The sequence below is a fragment of the Myxine glutinosa genome, chromosome 1 (genome assembly GCF_964187855.1).
Source record: "Myxine glutinosa chromosome 1, kmMyxGlut1.1, whole genome shotgun sequence".
Taxonomy (NCBI): domain Eukaryota; kingdom Metazoa; phylum Chordata; class Myxini; order Myxiniformes; family Myxinidae; genus Myxine; species Myxine glutinosa.
This window is the reverse complement of record NC_136261.1, coordinates 237,779,956-237,798,196: the sequence shown is the minus strand read 5'-3', so window position 1 is coordinate 237,798,196 and position 18,241 is coordinate 237,779,956. Positions and strand designations below refer to the sequence as shown.

The window sequence follows — 18,241 nt, the reverse complement described above, 5'->3', positions numbered from 1 at the left end:
CCCCCCCCCCCCTCTTTCCAAATGCCCAGTTTTCCCTTCCTGAGTGTTATCTTCTGTATCCATCTTGACCACCCATTTGTCTACCCCTAGTCCTCACACTTCCCCACATACATTTTTTTTTCTTTCTCTTTCTCTTTCTTTCTCTTTCTCTTTCTCTTTCTCTCTCTCTCTCTCTCTCTCTCTCTCGTCCCTCATTCCTGCTGTTGGTGGGTCCTCCCCTCCCCCCATCTCTTTCCATTGTTCCTTTTGTTCTGTTTCATCCTGATCCATTCTATGTTCTAGCTCCTCCATGAGCCAAGACTTTGGATCCAAAAAAAACCAAAACATCCATTAACTGGAAATATTTATCTGAAGCACCTTTGGTCCTGACCATTCTGGATAAAAGAAGTTTTACTGTACTACTACTAATACTAATAATTAGCAGGGACCAGCAAAACATAATCACATTGCAAAATGTAACTTCAAATCCTCAACTGCAATCCCTTCCAAACCCCAAGTCCTCAACCTCCCCCTCCCAACCATAAGGCTTCAATCCCATCTCCACTTCAAGCCTTCAAAAACCCCTCCTCACCAGCCCACCCACATCCACCACAACTCAACCTCCCCCCAGAAGCTTCAACCTCTCCGAACCAACTCTGTCCCATCTTTGCTCCACACCCACCCTCTTCCAAACCGCAATGTACCGCCTCCCCTCACCAATCTTTTCACTCATAGAAGCAAAAGGGCAATCCCACATTTCATATTTCTTCATTACCTCATCGAAACAGCAGAATATTGTACACCGCTCCTTTCTTATTCCATTTACAGGCGCTGTATGACATCATCACCGGGCACCGAAGGGGGCCCCAGCAATGACGCACACTGAAAGGGAGTACTCAGTTTTCACTCCGGTTTCTTTCCTTCTTGTTGTACACCGCTCCTTTCCTATGCCATCTCCAACTGCTGCAGGATGTCATTGCCGAACACTGTAGGGGGCCCCGGCAATGAGGCGCACTGAAAGGGAGTACTCAGTTTTCACTGTGACTCAGGTTTCTTGCTTTCTTGTTTGTTTGTTTTCTTGGTTGTTTGTCCGGGCAATTTCTCAGCCATCCTTTGAGCGAGAAAGCTGAAATTTCGGCACAATAGTGAGCAAGGGCTTTGGCAAAAACAGTATTTTTTGTTTTTTGATTAATAAATAAATTGATTGATTACTTAATTATTATCGATTAAAGAAGTACTTATTTATTTCCTTTCACATCTGGGCAATATCTCAGGCACCTTTTGAGCTAGGAAGCTAATATTTGGACATGGTAGTGACCAAGTGATGTGGCTATAGAGGATATGTTTGATTTATTGATTAATCAATAAATCGATTAATTATTTATTGATTAGTCAATTAATCAATTATTTTTTCCCAATTAATGCCTTATTTAATTAATTTTCAAAAAGTTACAGCTCCAGATGAAACATTGGTGGTTGAGGTATGCTATTAGCCAATTGATTAGGAAATTATTTTAAGATTATTATTTATTGATTTTAATTATGCAATTAATCAATCAATTATTGTACACCTCTCCCTCCCAATACCATCTCCATGTGCTGCATGGCGGTATCGCCGGGCACCGAAGGCTACCGCCCTGGCAATGCCACGCTGGAGGATGATATTTATTTATTTGGCATGGGAGCGGTGTACTTTGAATGTATCTGTACTTGTTTAACTCTTTTCCCCTCCCCTATCATGATATCACTGACTTCATAGAAGCCACGATTGAAACAGCACCATCATCGCTCCAACATGTCATGGCTCATCACAGTCGCCTGTCAAACTAACAATCCCATGAGATATGCGGCTACCCCATGGAATTGCAACTATCAAGTGACATTATCAGCATAATTGTGCCAGTAAATGACAGAAAACCAATTTTCTCCTTCATGATGCATGCATACATACACTGTTAAAAGTAAATAATGGCGGATGTTTTCTTTCATAATCTCGTGACACTCCTGAAACTCCTCAGAGGACAAAGACCTTTATAATGACGTGGGTTTTATGGTCCCTGGTTGAGTCGTTTTAGCGAAAATGGTCGGAAATAATAGCAAGTACCCGTGGAACCTCCACGGTAAAAACCTTTGTTGGAGAGAATGCCACAGTTATTTGGGCCTGCGTATTGGCAACAGACCACTGCCTCAATTGGTCGCCAGAAAAAAAAAAAGGCCTGGGTTTAAAACAAGATCAAACCCCCCTGCCTATGTGCATATATAATGCATCGTGATTATACAGCCAGGATAGATTCCAATTGCACTTACCCATCGGCTGACACCAGAGGCCTAAAGCCTAAGGACTGAAGCTTGAGGCCTATAACTACTGTGGTCTTAACACCTTTCGGCTCAAGCCTTTCGATATTTGCTGATCTTTTTAACTATAGCACTGGTCATTTTACACTGCAGGGAAAACTTATAGGGAGGGCCTGGCAAGTGTGAATATGACAGCTCAGAAGATGCATTTGGCTTCGCACATCACCAACATGGCAGCCGTATGATTTTTCAGGTTACAATTGTAGGTGGAGTCAGGCCAGCTGTCCAGCCAGTGGGCAGAAAGGAGCATTAATCGCATATGGACGAATGGACAAACAAGTGTATTATAACATAGATAATATCGTGGGCAGGTTGGTTAGTCTCCCTAATCATTGTTTTTCAAATGCCAAAGAACAAATTGAAAATACAGTTCTTCTTCAGCCATACTGATCCGTTGTGCTATAGCTCCTCCACAAGCCTCGACTTTGTACACAAAAAAAAAATAATCTAAATTCTGAAAATGAATTATTCTCAAGAAGAAGGTTCAGGGACAAACTAACCAAGGCCCTGTTCCTCTGCATTGCTAGTGAAAGAGTTAACTAATACTTGTCGGCTGAAGATATGATCATCAAAATATTTTGCACCAGCTACGATAAATATTATGTGACGAGGTTTTTGGTCCAAGTTGCTGATAAACAGCCAAAGAACTATTTTGCAAGATGTGGCCAAAAAAAAAGAAAGTTAAATCAACTCGAACATAAAAAATAAAACGGCATTCATTAGAGAGCATACCTCCCTCCGCCTGGTTGGCCATATCACTCAATGGTGAAGAATCACTTAAAAAATTATACGAGCTGGATCTGGATCCGGATCTTCACCAAAATGGAATCGATTCTTCCTTGTCAAACACACAACCTGTCCAACAAGTTTCGGTCCAAATCCATGCATAACTTTTTGAGATATCCTGCTATGTATCGTTTTTGGCCCTGTCTCCCAATGGTGAAGAATCACTTTAAAATTTAATAATTCTCATATCGGAATCCATATGCAGATCTTCACCAAATCGAATCGAATCGTACTTGTCAGACACCCAATCTGTCCACCAGGTTTCTTCCGAATCTGTCCACAACTGTTTGAGATATCTTGCTGCATCTCGTTTTTGGCCCCATCACTCAATGGTGAAGAATCACTTTTAAAATTCTCGTAGCCGGATCCGAATCCGCACCAAAATCAAATCATTTCGTCCTTGTCACATACGCTACATCTCTGCCAAATTTCGTCCGAATCCGTCCACAACTTTTTGAGATATTTTGTTCACAAACAAACGGACAAACAAACAAACAAACAGACAGGGGTGAAAACATAACCTCCATCCACCTTTGGTGGTGGAAGTTGTAAAATCACGTGTATTTTTTAACATAAATATTGAGAAACGTCGACAGGAGCAGTTTTATTATTTCAAGGTAATTCTACTTTCTCCAGTGGCAAAGACACTCCACCAAAAATAATTACTCGATATTCCAAGTTACTTTTCCATACCTTCTGCATCCAGCATCTTGGGAATGTCCAAGTATTTCTCTGCAACCTCAAAGGCATTGTTGAGGTTCGTGATTGGGTCGTCCTGGAATGAGAACCATGCGAGTGAGCTCTGCCCAATTCCATATTGCCACCCCCAATACCTTTGCTGTCCCACTACTGGCATCATATGACCAGCATCAAACACCACACTACTAGCAGCAACCCCACCTGATTGCACGACATCAACCCCTCCTTTCTTCCAACTAATCAGTAATGTGTCATATCCAGTGATGGGGTGCAACATGTTACTGTAAGCAGATTGTTGAAAACCGGCAACTGTAATCCACGACAATTACTCATGTTTATACCTGTAATCCAAATACGGAGATTTAAATGTATAGGCACTCCTCTTTAAGATGCCATTAAATAGAGAGAAAAAAACCTTCAAACATTAAAAGAGCAATCTGTATAAATACATATATAAAGCACAAAAAGGTCACAAACAACAAATTATTTTAAGGCTGTACATGTATCTTGTGATGTAACTTGTGACATTGCTTCATTATTGCAAAGCAGTTGGCACCACACAGCTCTTTAAGACGCAGCCTGTTCTATACCTAAAGTCTCAGCAGCGATGAATCCAACCATGGGGCTGACGGCTGGTAAAAGGAATACATTTGAGATGGAATTGGCATCCTTCTTCATGTGTAGAGGAGGGAAGGGCAGTGCGTGCTTGTGTGAGGCCTGGAAATACAAATCACCTCCACCTCTAAAGACTCCACAGACATAACAGGTGTAGGGGTAGTTTGAAGTGGTTCGGACACGTGGAAAGGGTGGGGGAGGGCAGCTGTCTGAAGACGTGTATAAATATGAATGTGAATGGAAGGAGAGCTAGAGGCCATCCAAGGAAAACATGGAATGAGCTCCTGAGAGATGATCTCAAAGTTAAAGGACTAACAAGAGGGCTAGCAACGGATCATGCAGCCTGCAAAGCAGCCATTAGGTGAATCACGGCTTACACATGCAAGCATGGAAACGGCCGTAAAACGATGATGATGATGGATGATGGATGAATGATGGATGATGATGATGGATAATGATGATGGATAATGATGATGGATGATGATGGATGATGATGATGGATGATGATGATGGATGATTCGTACTCGCTTTTCTATAAAACTAGAAGGTTGTCTCATATGTACTAATATATAGAGCACGTGTGTAGTTGTGAAGCCCTTCCTGTCCTGTTCACTTCCTGACAAGACTGCTCCTAATCGCTTGCAGCAGTGAATATGCTTAGATACAACTTATGAGGATTCAATAATTTAAACCTGTAATGAGAAATAAAGTTTGTGTGTCTTAATATTTGGAGGGAATCTTCGTCTTCTTCTTTTCCTATTGGTGCAGTGGGGTGCAAAGTAATGCCAAGGCAGCTTCATTCTGATTGGCTAGGCTGCCGGAGGGTAACAACCTGGATGGGTTGCCACTCCGATACAGTATACTTGACTGCAAATGTAGGAATTTGGAATTTGTTCAGGGTGCCGGCGACAGCTCGCATTCTCTTCACATATGACACCATGGGGTCTTTATCATCCACCAACTTATGCTAGAAAATGAGACACCGATGAATAGTGAGTGAATGAATGATCGTTTTAAGGCCATTTTCCCCGCTAGAGCGGGGGTTGGCCTTGCGGGCCCCATGACAATCATGGTTCCCTGTTTGAGGCAATGTTTTTATGGCCGGATGCCCTTCCTGGAGCCAACCCTTGGTCACGCTCTTACGATGCGCAGGGATACGGTGTACCTATTCTAAATCGGGGTACACACCGTGATCATTCATCCCAGCAAGCTGGTACTCAATTTGCCGACCTCGGAAGGATGACAGGCTGAGTCAACCCCCCTCGCGTTAATTCAGCAATCGATCGGGATTCGAACCCAGGATCCTAGGATCCCAAGCCGGCACCCTAACCGCGAAGCCAACACCAGGCTCAAAATGAGACCCCTATAAAAAACCACCTTCAGAGGCCATTTCCCCCCGCAGAGCGGTGGTTGGCCTTTTTCGGGCACCGTGGTTGTTGTTGTTTTTGTTGGTCCCCTTTTTGAAGCAATGTTTTACGGCCGGATGCCCTTCCTGCCGCCAACCCTTTTTGTCGCCTTTTACGACAAACAGGGAATTACCAGTGAACTGGTACTCAATTAGCCGACCTCGGAAGGATGACAGGCTGAGTCAACCCCCCTGGCGTTAATTCAGCGATCGACCGGGATTCGAACCCAGGATCCTAGGATCCTAAGCTGGCGCCCTAGCCGCTAGCCCAACACCAGGGCTTAAAATGAGACCCCTATACACCAGTAAAACTAAATAAACAAACAAACAACCAAATAATCTATATTATAAAATGAGTCGTCACTGTCTGTATGAATGTTACAACTTGAGAATGGATTAACGGATTTAAATGAAACTAATGACGGTGGATTCAGGGAACTCCTGTGAAGGTTGGTAATGCAAAAAAACAACAAAAAAAAACCCCAAGGAAGTATGTGTATTGGCACGCATGGTGAACCCCCATTAACAACAATCTTTTTTTTTTCTTCCAATTACACAAAGATTGGTATTCCCATCAGTGAAGTGACGGATCTTATATACCCCTTGTGCTCACATGATAGAACCAGGGAACCATTGGTAGGCGTGGATGACACACAACATATGTAAATTAGCGGATGTACACGTAGTAAATGAGAACAGCACTCAGTAGAGTGCATACCTCCACCAGGTGAACTGTTTACGGTTTGTATCCCATTGATAGGCCGGATCTGGATTTGGACCTGAACCAAAATCTAATCGACTTGTTCTTGTCACCAAACCAACTCATCCACCAAGTTTTGTCATAACTCATCCACAACTTTTGGAAATATCGTGCTATGTATCGTTTTTGGCCTCATCTGTCACTGGTGAAAAATCTCTTTAAAATTATAGTATCCGGATCCAGATTCAGATCTTCACCAAAATCTAATTTTGTCCTCGTCACAAACCCAACTTGTCCACCGAATTTCGTCCGAATCTGTCATTACCTTTTTGCGATATGCTGTTCACAAACAGACAGACAGACAGACAAGGGAGAAAACATAACCTCCCTCCACCTTCAGTGGTGGAGGTAATAACTGCAACAATAATTTATTGTTGCACACTAAAATGCAAAAAAAAAAAAATTGGGGGAAAAAAAAAGTTATTTGGATGTTTTGTTTTATACCTTTCTGAGCTTTTCATAATCGATGAGGTCTGGCCTGTGCCTGTGGATCAGTGCGTTGAATGCCAAACCATCCTTCCAGCTGTAATGACAACAGGATTAGCCAACCACATGAACATGTTCACATTACTCAGGCAGGAACTTTAATGTTTCCACTGACAACAAAAGCAGTTGCTATAATTTATAAAAAGATAAACCGTTAATATTCCTAGAGAAATTAAATCACTCTGCCTAGAGTAGAAAGGGAGGGGCAAATGAGGGGATGGTGGGAGGGAAATATTTGGAGGAAGAGTGCCAGAACCAGGAATTAAAGCAATTTATGTGGAAGGAGCCATGTCTTCCCATTAGTAACCCAGATTGACTGTGAAAGACATGTGACATAAACATGCACTTCACAGTCAATCTCATTAATGGATGGTGATTGAACAAGGTGTCATTTCCCCTGGGTGAAAAACAACGGCTGCACAAAATAGTTCTCCATGGTTGAAAACTAAAATGATGTCACGTATAACCTATAGATGGAATGTTTTTGATAATGACCAATCAACTGTCCACATTGTTAACAACGACATTTACATCCAATTATTTTGGTCCATGATGTTGCATGGTATCCCATGTCCACATGAGCGGAACTATTGAAAAGTACCGAATTTATGCATTTTCTGTTTTGTAACAATCAAAATTATCAACTTCAAAATAGATAGAACACTGATTCTATGAATATTGACAAAAGGCATTCCATGAACATCAATTGCTATAATAATAATAATAACTAGCCGAAACCCGTGGAACATCCACGGAAGGGAGGATGTGGTGTATGGATAGAGTGTACCATTATGGATGGCATAGGGGATTTGCTTGTCCGAGTAAGAGTTAGGAAGAAAGATGAGAATGAAGAGTGCGTATATGACCAACGATCGCCGACACCGGCACAAATGCATGCTCTGGATTGTCCACTCAGTGGACGGCTTGCTTTCGCCTTCGCCTGTCCAATCAGCGGACGGCTTGCTTCGCCTTCGCCCAACAGACGCCAATACGATGGCATCGTATTGGCAGTTAATCGGATGCTTTTGGGCCCCAACGTCGGCTAATTCAGATTTTTCGAGTATGGCTGTATGTGATAAACAAAGAGCGCGGTTCGTAGATCGTAAATCCATTCGTGCCATGGGCATCGGGTCACTGGGTGCGGCGTAAAAGGGATAACAAAGTCGAGTCCTTACGCTATTATTATATAGATAATAATAATAATAATAATAATAATAATAACAATAAAATAGGAGCAATGCCCCCTTGTGCTCACCTGGTAGAACCAGGGAACTACTACAAGGTGTGGATGACCCACAAAAGATGTAAATGCACCATGCAGAGATGCTTCCGAAAACGTTTGGTGAAAATACGATTATTAGTTTTAGTGAATCACAGGTGATGAAGGTTGTGTGGAAGTTTCATCAAAATTGTATGTGTAGTTTCGTAGAAGGAAACGGGGGGGGGGGCAAACCTGGCACCACTATGCCCCCCCCCCCCAACCCCCTGTAGAACCCCTAAGACTGACTTTTTAAATGCACGAACAAAGGTCAGTACATCACAGGTGATAAAGTTTATGCGGTAGTTTCATCAAAATTGTGGAGTTTCATCGAAATCTGGTAAATAGGTATTTGGGGGGGGGGGGGGGGGGGAGAGGGGAGAGGAGGGGGTCAAACTTTGGACTCACTTTGAACCCCCATAGTCACCCTCAGACTGATTTTTTCTAAATGCCATGAACAAACTTTGGTACATGATGAAGTGATGGTTGTGGATAAGTTTCACAGGTGATGAAGGTTGTGGTTAAGTTTCATCGAATTTGTGTGTTTAATCAAAATCAGGTAACTAACGATTTTTGGGAAGGGGGTGGGGGGGTCAATCCTGCACCCACTTTGACCCCTAGCAGACACCCTCAGACCGAATTTTTTTTTAATGCTGTGAACCAATTTTGGAACATCATGGGTGATGAAGTTTGTGGTCACATTTCAGCGAAATTGTGTGTCTAGTTTCAGAGAAACCCGAGTCTTTACATACTGACTGGCTAACACTCAAGCTACCAAAAGCGTCAGCAACTGACTAAAACAGATGCTGCACGATGCCAATACCTCACTTGAACTGCGTCCAGGTGAGGTTAAGTCAATTATAGTAGATGCATATTCTTGTTCTTGTGAGAGGAAAATGATGACATAACAGATAATATTTAGAGTTAGCTGTATGATGCAACGTAATGAAATATTGTTGTAATATGACAAAACACATAACGGCAATATCCACAATCGTCTCATTGATGGCATGCAAAAGCTCAATATGGGTATGAGATGAAAACAATTCAAAGGCTGTTAAATAGCTGCATGCAGGTAAGATGACCCAAAACTTTAAAAAGGCATATCAAAATGAAAGCTGCACCTGATGTGAAAGTTCTGGACATTGACATTTTTATAGGGTGCAGTTTTCCTTTGGCACCACAATAATAGTCCCTCTTTGGCAGACGTCTCTGCAAAGTAAGTAAATAAATAAATAATTACGGTAATAATAAAAAACAGGGTGGAACAAGATATAAAGGAAGTACATCCTGGGTCCTACCACACCTTGTTCTTACAATACACAGCCTTGACTTGAACCGTTGCAGGAAATCATGCACAGTGATGTTTCAGTCAAACCACCACGCTGACATCATTTACCTTCTACTGAGATATCCTGGATAGCAAAGCGTAAGATTATTGTCCAGATCATTCCTAGTGTCATCTTCGAATTACCATCGACGATCTCTGCAGGAAAAGAAGTGCAACTACGTATTAGACAAACATCATTGCAAAAGGGTCTACTTGCATCATATGTCGTCCACTCTTAAGGAATGGGTAGTAGGCTGTTAAGATGGCCTACAGGTACACACACCTGCCTGGATTTGAATCTTGGCCAAGCAATAAACTGTGAACCCGGTGTTTCACAGGTGGGGCGATTCATCAATTTGTGTGCCGTCCCTCGGATGGACATTAAACTGCTGTCCCATCTGCCGACATTAGTTGGTGGACATTAAAGATCCTACGACTTCCTTCACGAAGAGTAGGTAATAGGTGAGCAATTGCTGGCACCCTGAACAAATTACAAATTCCTGCCCTAACCTACAGGGGGCACTGCACCAACAGCATAGCCATGCACACAGCCAATGATGTTACCCCACAGCCATAGACTCAGCCAATGATGCTACCCCACAGCCTTGTGCTACATATGAAAGAAGAAGGAATGATAGGTGTTGAAGGCTTCAACAATAACACAACTATAAATCTACCCACCATTGGTACTTTTCACCTTTTTGAAAACTACAAACTTTCAATAAATGTTACAGCAATTTCATAAGCCAAAAAAAAAGGAGAAACTCTCAAAGAAAACCCATAATAAGTTATCCAGAGAGACATGTGTTTAAATTTTAAAATCTGTGTTGCTATCGCGAAGGTGCATCAATTTGTACTTGCATCATTCTTGAACAAGAACTTGATGAAACTTCTGCAATTTATTTAAGGAGTGTTAGATTTTCCACAAACAAGACAACTATAAAACATGCTGCACCCCACACAAAAATATGAACCTCTACCAATCCAAAAAAACTATCTCAAGCCTCCCTGTTATAACGATTTCAACCATCACCTTTTGTTGAAAGTACATTTAAAAAAACAGGTAAAGTTAAGTGAAAAACAACCCTGATCTTTTCTACACCCGCTAATTCACCCCAGATCCACTTTTTTGAAATTCCAACTTCTTTCCTGGAAGTCCTTGCAGTGTCCATGTGTTTTATACCTCTCCCACCTCCCTCCAAGCCCTCTCCCTCCCACAGTTCTCTCGATGTCCATGCTCTCAAATGTTGTGTTTGTGTCCTTCCCCCTCTCTCCCCATCTTGTCTACCGCTCCCCTTATCTTGTGTTTTATGTGTCGGTTTGACCTTTTGTGTGATTAATGTTAGCACTTTCACGAGCCTCGATCTTGCATACAAAAAAAAAAAAAAAAAAAAAAACTTAAAAAGAAACAGGGCTTTTGCTATAATGAATAGAGGAAGCAACCAATGCTTGCCATCACATGGCCATGCCATGCTCCCCATGGATATCAACCACTGGGGTCTGCACTATCCCTTAAATCCTGGGTGCAAGAAAGCAACACGTACCATTTTACCATTTTTAACCTCTTTGGTATGACTCGGATTTGAACTCGGAAAGAGTTGGAGTTGAACTACAGACTCTAACCGAATTAGAGTGAATGCTCTAACCACAATTACACAGAGTCTGGTACAACAAACAACATGCATTTTAAAGGCCATTTTCCCTGCTAGAGCGGGGGTTAGCCTCGCGGTCCCCATGACAATCTTCTCCATTTTGCCCTATTTTCTGCATCTCTCCTTGTTAACCCCCTTGCCCGCATTTCTTCTTCCACCATCTTTAGCCAAGTCTTTCTCGGTCTTCCCCGTCCTCTACTTCCTTCTACATTCATTTCCATCACTCTTCTCAACCAGTCACTTTCATCCTTCCTCAACACATGACCAAACCATCTCAACCTGTTCCTCTTCACAGCATCAATCACAGGCTCTATTCCCATCATCTTTCGCAATTCATCATTTGACTTCCTCTCTCTCAACGATACTCCGCACATCCATCGAACCATTCGCATTTCCACCCTTTCCAACCTTCGTTGCTGCTCTACGTTCATTACCCATGTCTCGCTCCCATAAATCATAACACTTCTCACACATGCAGCATACACCTTTCCCTTCAGCTTCAACAACACTCCCCTCCTGGTCAGCACACCACTCGGTTCCCGAAACTTCTTCCATGCACATCTCACTCGAGCAACCATTGCCGAGTCTGATCCACCTTCTCCATTCAGCATGTCTCCGAGGTAGCAAAATGTTTTCACACCTTCCAGCTTCACACCGTCTCCAAGCTCCAACTAATTTCCTCCATCTGCAGCTCCCTCTGTGCACACCTTACATTTGAATGTAGCTGCCACAATGGTTAATGACCCTCTCAGACCACTACATTTTTGATGAACCCACTCAGTGCACATTGTACATTGAATGGAGTTCACTCCGTCACCCTTCTTACACACAGCACAGGGCCACTTCCCAGTTCTTTCCACCTCACCACATGCTTTACCACTTGCCATCACCTTCGTCTTTCCGATATTCACCTTCAGACCTTTTGTCTCCATACATTCCTTCCACTTGTTCATCTTTTCCTTCAGTCCATCCATACTTTCCGCAATCAACACCAGATCATCTCAGTCCATCCATACTTTCCGCAATCAACACCAGATCATCTGCATACAACAACTCCCATGGTAAACCCTCCTTTACGTTCTAACCCAGCACCTCCATCACAGCTACAAATAGTAGTGGACTTAGTACCGACCCCTGATGCACTCCCACCTTCACCTCAAACTCACCACTGTTCCCGTCCTTCGTCCTTACAGCTGTGCGCGCTCTTTTGTACATTGCCATCACAACTCTGATCAACCATTCCTCCACTCCTAACTTCCTCAATGCCCATGTCAATACTTTGCGTGGAACCCTATCGAATGCTTTCTCCAGATCAACAAACCCAAGAAACAACTTCTTCCTCTTCTCCATGTACTTCTCCTGCAACTGCCTCACAATGAAAAGCGCGTCTGTCGTTCCTCTTCCTGGCATAAATCCAAACTGCATTTCGTCGATCTTCACTTTCTTCCTTATCCTCCTCTCCAACACCCTTTCCAATACCTTCATTCCATGCTCCAATAACTTTATCGCTCGGTACGAGCCACACTCCAGAGGGTCACCTTTCCCCTTGTATAGAGGGACGAGGGTACTCAGTTCCCAATCCACTGGAATGCGGCCTTCTTTCACCACCAGATTACAGATCTCTGTCATTCTCTTCACACCCCAACTTCCTGCTGCCTTCAACATATCTCCCACAACTCCCGTCGGCCCTCCCGCTTTTCTACTCTTCATTGCTTTTATCACTTCCTCAACTTCCTTCTCAGTTATCTTCTCTGCCGGTCCTAAAACTGGGTTACTCTCTATGTTGCCATCCCATTCATTCTCTGTATTCAACAGCATTTCCATATATCTTTTCCATCTTCCTTTAATTCCATCTGGGTCCACAACGATTTGTCCCACTTCATCCTTCAAGCAACTCACCCCCATAACATCACACCTCTCTTTCGCTATCTGCTTTGCAATCCTGAATACAGCTCTCTGACCCTCTTCTGAATCCAAGCGGTCTCCGAACATTTTCCTACATGCCTCCTGCGCCTTTGCTACCTCTTTCTTTGCAGCCTTCTTGGCTGCCTTATAACTTTCATGCTCTGCTGTTTCTGCTCCCGTACCCTTCGCCTTCTGCCATGCCTTGAACTTCTTCCTCTTCTCGTCAATCCTCTTTCCAACTTCATCATCCCACCACCATGTTTCCGAGTGCCTCGGTGGTCCTTTTGTCCATCCACAATCCACATACCTCACCAACGGCTCCCAACAGACTAGCTTTCATTGACATCCAACCACTTTCAAGCTCAACCACATCATCCTCTACCCTACTCAGCCTCTCTTTTAATGCCTCCCTTACCGTCACCTCTTTCAACCTCCAAACCTTCATTCTCGGTTGGTACTTCACCCGCCGAGCTCTCCTCGCACCTTTCACCCTTATGTCGCAGACAACCAAGTGGTGCTGTGAAACAGCCTCCTCCCCCGCATCACCTTTGTGTCCTGGAGGTGCCCCCTATCTCACCTACGCACCATCAGGTAATCAACAGTTGTCGTCGACCCACCTGACATGTATGTAACAAGCTTATTATCCTTTCTGGAACTGAGTATTACAAATCAACAAAATCAGCAAACTCCAAAATCCTTTCACCTTCTCCATTTCTCACACCATATCCGTAACCCCCATGAACTCCCTCAAAACCGTCCATACTCCTTCCCACATGTCCATTTAGGTCTCCTCCTACCACAACAACTTCCTCATCTTTCACGTTTTCCATCAGCTTCTCTATCGCACACCAGAACTTGTCCTTCTCTTCATCGCTCCGACCAACCTTGAGAGCATATCCCGAGATGACGTTCACCAAGAGCTTTCCAATCATCATTTTCACCATCATCAACCTATCACTTACTCTAGTCACACTCACCACACTGTCTACAAACTCCTCAGAAAACAGGACACCAACACCATTCATGCCCTCCAGGCACCCTTGCCACATAAACTTGTATTTCTGCCCCTGCCTACCCTTCACCATTCTCACAGCACTTCCCTTCCATCTTGTCTCCTGCACACAACATATGTCCACTCTTCTTCTGACCAATACTTCCACCACTTCTCCTGATCTCCCTGTCATTGTCCCTACATTCCATGTCCCAAACCTCAGAAACCGATCTCCACTTCGGGCTGTACCCTGCCGATATGTAGTTGTAATTGTCATGGTTCTCTTTTTGAGGCAATGTTTTTATGGCTGGATGCCCTTCCTGACCACAAAGTCTGGTAATTCAGCAAAATTGTGTTTTTACAGAAACACAATCCTCTCCCCCCCAACCCACCCCCACCCCTCCAATCCCCTCCCCACCCCCCACCCCCCCAAAAAAAAATTGGTAGAGCTATCTTATAAACGTGTCGGTGGATCAAGATCAAGTGGAATGTAGCTTACCAAAGCAAAGTATTGTTCTTTGTGGTCAAATATGGTCGTTCTTCAATTTGTTCTTCATCGATTCAATTTCAAATACCGGCCATAACACTACGTACTCAAGCGTGGAGCTTTACTAGTAGAAATAAGAGAGCATTACAAATAACACCTGCACTGACCTTCATACTCAAGGTCTGTACCTTCAAGCATCATGTCTGAAATGTCCCAATAATAAGAATTATGTATACTAGGGCATGCCCGTACTATATATAAGCTAGGACGTGCCCGTACGTGGGTGCCCGTTCCTTGCCAAAAAAAAAAAAAAAAAAAATATTTGTGTAGGGGTGTGTGTGTGTAAACATCCTAGGGCGTGCCCGTACGTGGGTGCAAAAAAACATGCGTGCAAACAACAACAACAAAAAAAAACTTTGAAACCACGTGGCAGTAACGACCACAGAACCCCCCCCCCCCCCTCTATTTACATGAATGGTTTGGTCCATTCGCAACGACCACAGAACCCCCCCATCTATTTACATGCAATGGTTTGGTCCATTCGCAACGCCAAAGCGAACGGCGAACGGCTAAATCGCCATAGCTCGGTAAGTACTTGTCCGATTAATTTCAAACCTTGAAAAGGCACATCCTCGGGTCCCCAGCAATATACCTGGCAAGTTTAAAGTATATCGGACCCGTGGTTGTCGAGAAACAGCGGTCACAGACAAACACACAGACACACAGACACACAGACACACAGAGATTACTGGAATTATATTATGTATATATATACATATAATTATATATATATTTGCATATATATATATATATAATTATATATATATATATGTTTTTTTTTTTAAAGGTTGAAATATCGGTTGTTAGTGTTAACAATGACCAAAAAAAAATGACTGACAGGTAGGTTGATGGAGAGGTAGGACAATTTACCTTTGAGTTGTCTAGTCTTTGTTCAATTACTGGCCTGACTATAAACTGCTGGATTTGTGCTTCACAGACAAGGTGTTGCATCGCAAAGGGGCACCGTTCTTCATATGAACATTGAGCAGGGGACCATCTACAAGCATTTGCTGGTGGATGTTAAAGATCCTTTTGGTTGGTGGATCCTACTACCTCTTTCAACGAGGAGTAGACACGTTATTGCTGTCCCCTGACCAAACACTTGCCAAAAATGCAGGGAGCAAGTGGTTTGATCTTCTCGGATAGTGCTCAACAGTAGGTTAACTGCTTAACTACCTCAGAGCTTAGTTAGTGCGTGAGCTGCAGCTCAAACACCATAAACAACTAGATATCTGCGATCACAAAGCGATCACCATGGGAAAGCCTCCCCTGACTGTGATCCAATGATGGCATATTTTTTCGAACCACCATATGACCTTGACCGTCAACATTTATGGATAGAGTGTTAATTAAGAAAATGTATCCCCATGTGCAATCTATCCATAAAACTCAATATCATGAAAATGGGAGGAATTTTTTTCAAGTTATGATCAAAAAGGTGTTTTTTCTTAATTGGTCCACAATCCAACAAAAGAAGGTCAAGCACCCAAATCAAATATCAGGTGCACCACTTCAGTGCAGGTCCACTATTACGATGCAAGAACATCTTGGAAGGCCAAGCGGTCTTTGAAATTCTACATTGGCAAAATTGAGCGATGACAAAAAAATGCGTTACCGTGAAATGGGGTGAATAGGGACAGCAAGGTGAATAGGGATACAAACTGAAAAAAAGTTCGGAAACTTTTTTCGCCGAAAATTGATAACCATACTGATTCGTTGATATTTGGGTTGAAAGTGGTCTCTTGTTTTTTTTTAAAAAGCAACTTATAGTCCCTATTAACCCCATATATGGGTTAAATAGGAATAAATAGGATTTTTATGGCTGTCCCTATTCACCCCGTTTTACGGGTGAATAGGGACAGTCACTAATACAAAAAAATAATAATCAAGAAATAGGGACAGTTTGGAGAAACTTTTTATCCCATTTTTTTTTTCATTGTCACCGTGGTTTATATTATGGGTGCATATTATGTGCATCCATCTGAGCATGGTGTTGGCTTAGCGGTTAGGGTGCCGGCTTGGGATCCTAGGATCCTGGGTTCGAATCCCGGTCGATCGCTGAATTAACACCAGGGGGGTTGACTCAGCCTGTCATCCTTCCGAGGTCGGCAAATTGAGTACCAGCTTGCTGGGATGAATGATCCTGGTGTGTACCCCGGTTTAGAATAGGTACACCGTATCCCTTCGCATCGTAAGAGGTGACTAAGGGTTGGCGTCAGGAAGGGCATCCGGCCATAAAAACATTGCCTCAAACAAGGAACCATGATTGTCATGGGACCCGCAAGGCTAACCCCCGCTCTAGCGGGGAAAATGGCCTTAAAACGATCATTCATTCATATTCATTCATCTGAGCTATCAATTTAGCAATAAGTTGGAAACTCAGGATTGTTTCTTGATTATTATTTTTTTGTATTAGTGACTGTCCCTATTTACCCGTAAAACAGGGTGAATAGGGACAGCCATAAAAATCCTATTTATTCCTATTTAACCCATATATGGGGTTAATAGGGACTATAAGTGGCTTTTTAAAAAAAACAAGAGACCACTTTCAACCCAAATATCAACAAATCAGTATGGTTATCAATTTTCAGCGAAAAAAGTTTCCGAACGTTTTTTCAGTTTGTGTCCCGAGTCACCTTGCTGTCCCTATTCACCCCATTTCACGGTATTTATTTCAGACAGCCATTTGACCTTGACCTTTAACTCGGAGGGGTATGATCTACATTCAATGTAAATGCTACTTGCTCTGGGCCATCTATAAAGGGCAATTTTGTTCTGATCAGACAAAAACAAGTCAAGTTATGGTTAAAAAAAAAAAAGAAAGAAAAAGAAAAATGCTCTATAATTAGGTCATAACCTTAAAATTAGATCGAGGAGAAAACAATTATGTCAACCCCACATACTTGTTATTCCCATTGTTGATGAAAATGTTCATTCTGAAAGTCCTAGTCGGATCTGAGACACAGCTCAGTCAGAAAAAAATAAGGGGGGGGAAAAAAAAACCTAAATGGTAGGTAGTTTAGAATTCTAGGGGTCTAAGAAATTATGAGGTACCATGAACAAAAATTGGGGGCACTAATTGTAGAAACAACCCCTACAACAGGTATAAGATCCCCCTATCCTATAGCTACCCATCCTATCCTATATGAGTCAAAACAACATTTTAAACTGTACCATCACATTTTGCATTTATGAGTGATATTTTTATTCTCCAATAGACCATTTTTGCTTAAATGTTTTAAAAATTCCAAACCTTTGTCAATTGAGCTGCACCACTGGTGTCAGGCAGAACAGTGGCCGCAGGGCGCACCAAACATATTGAACAAACAACATCACAATCATTTTAAGGTATGCTCAATTCTTCAAAACGAAGCCAAGCTCATATTCTAGTTAAATACAACCAACAGCACAGCTGTTACCACATTAGGGTGGAGATGAGCAGAGTGGTTTTGTAAAAGTCTTTACCAAATGTG

The 18,241-nt window shown here is 42.6% G+C and overlaps 1 protein-coding gene across 1 annotated transcript in view; it reads right to left on the bottom strand.

Moving 5' to 3' along the window:
• Positions 1-18,241, bottom strand: part of LOC137411412 (alpha-actinin-1-like) — a 230,153-nt gene that overhangs the window by 70,073 nt on the left and 141,839 nt on the right. Inside the window, 4 exon segments of the mRNA XM_078785256.1 lie at positions 3,814-3,895; positions 7,044-7,122; positions 9,468-9,555; positions 9,743-9,829. Coding sequence (XP_078641382.1) covers positions 3,814-3,895; positions 7,044-7,122; positions 9,468-9,555; positions 9,743-9,829 — 336 coding nt within the window.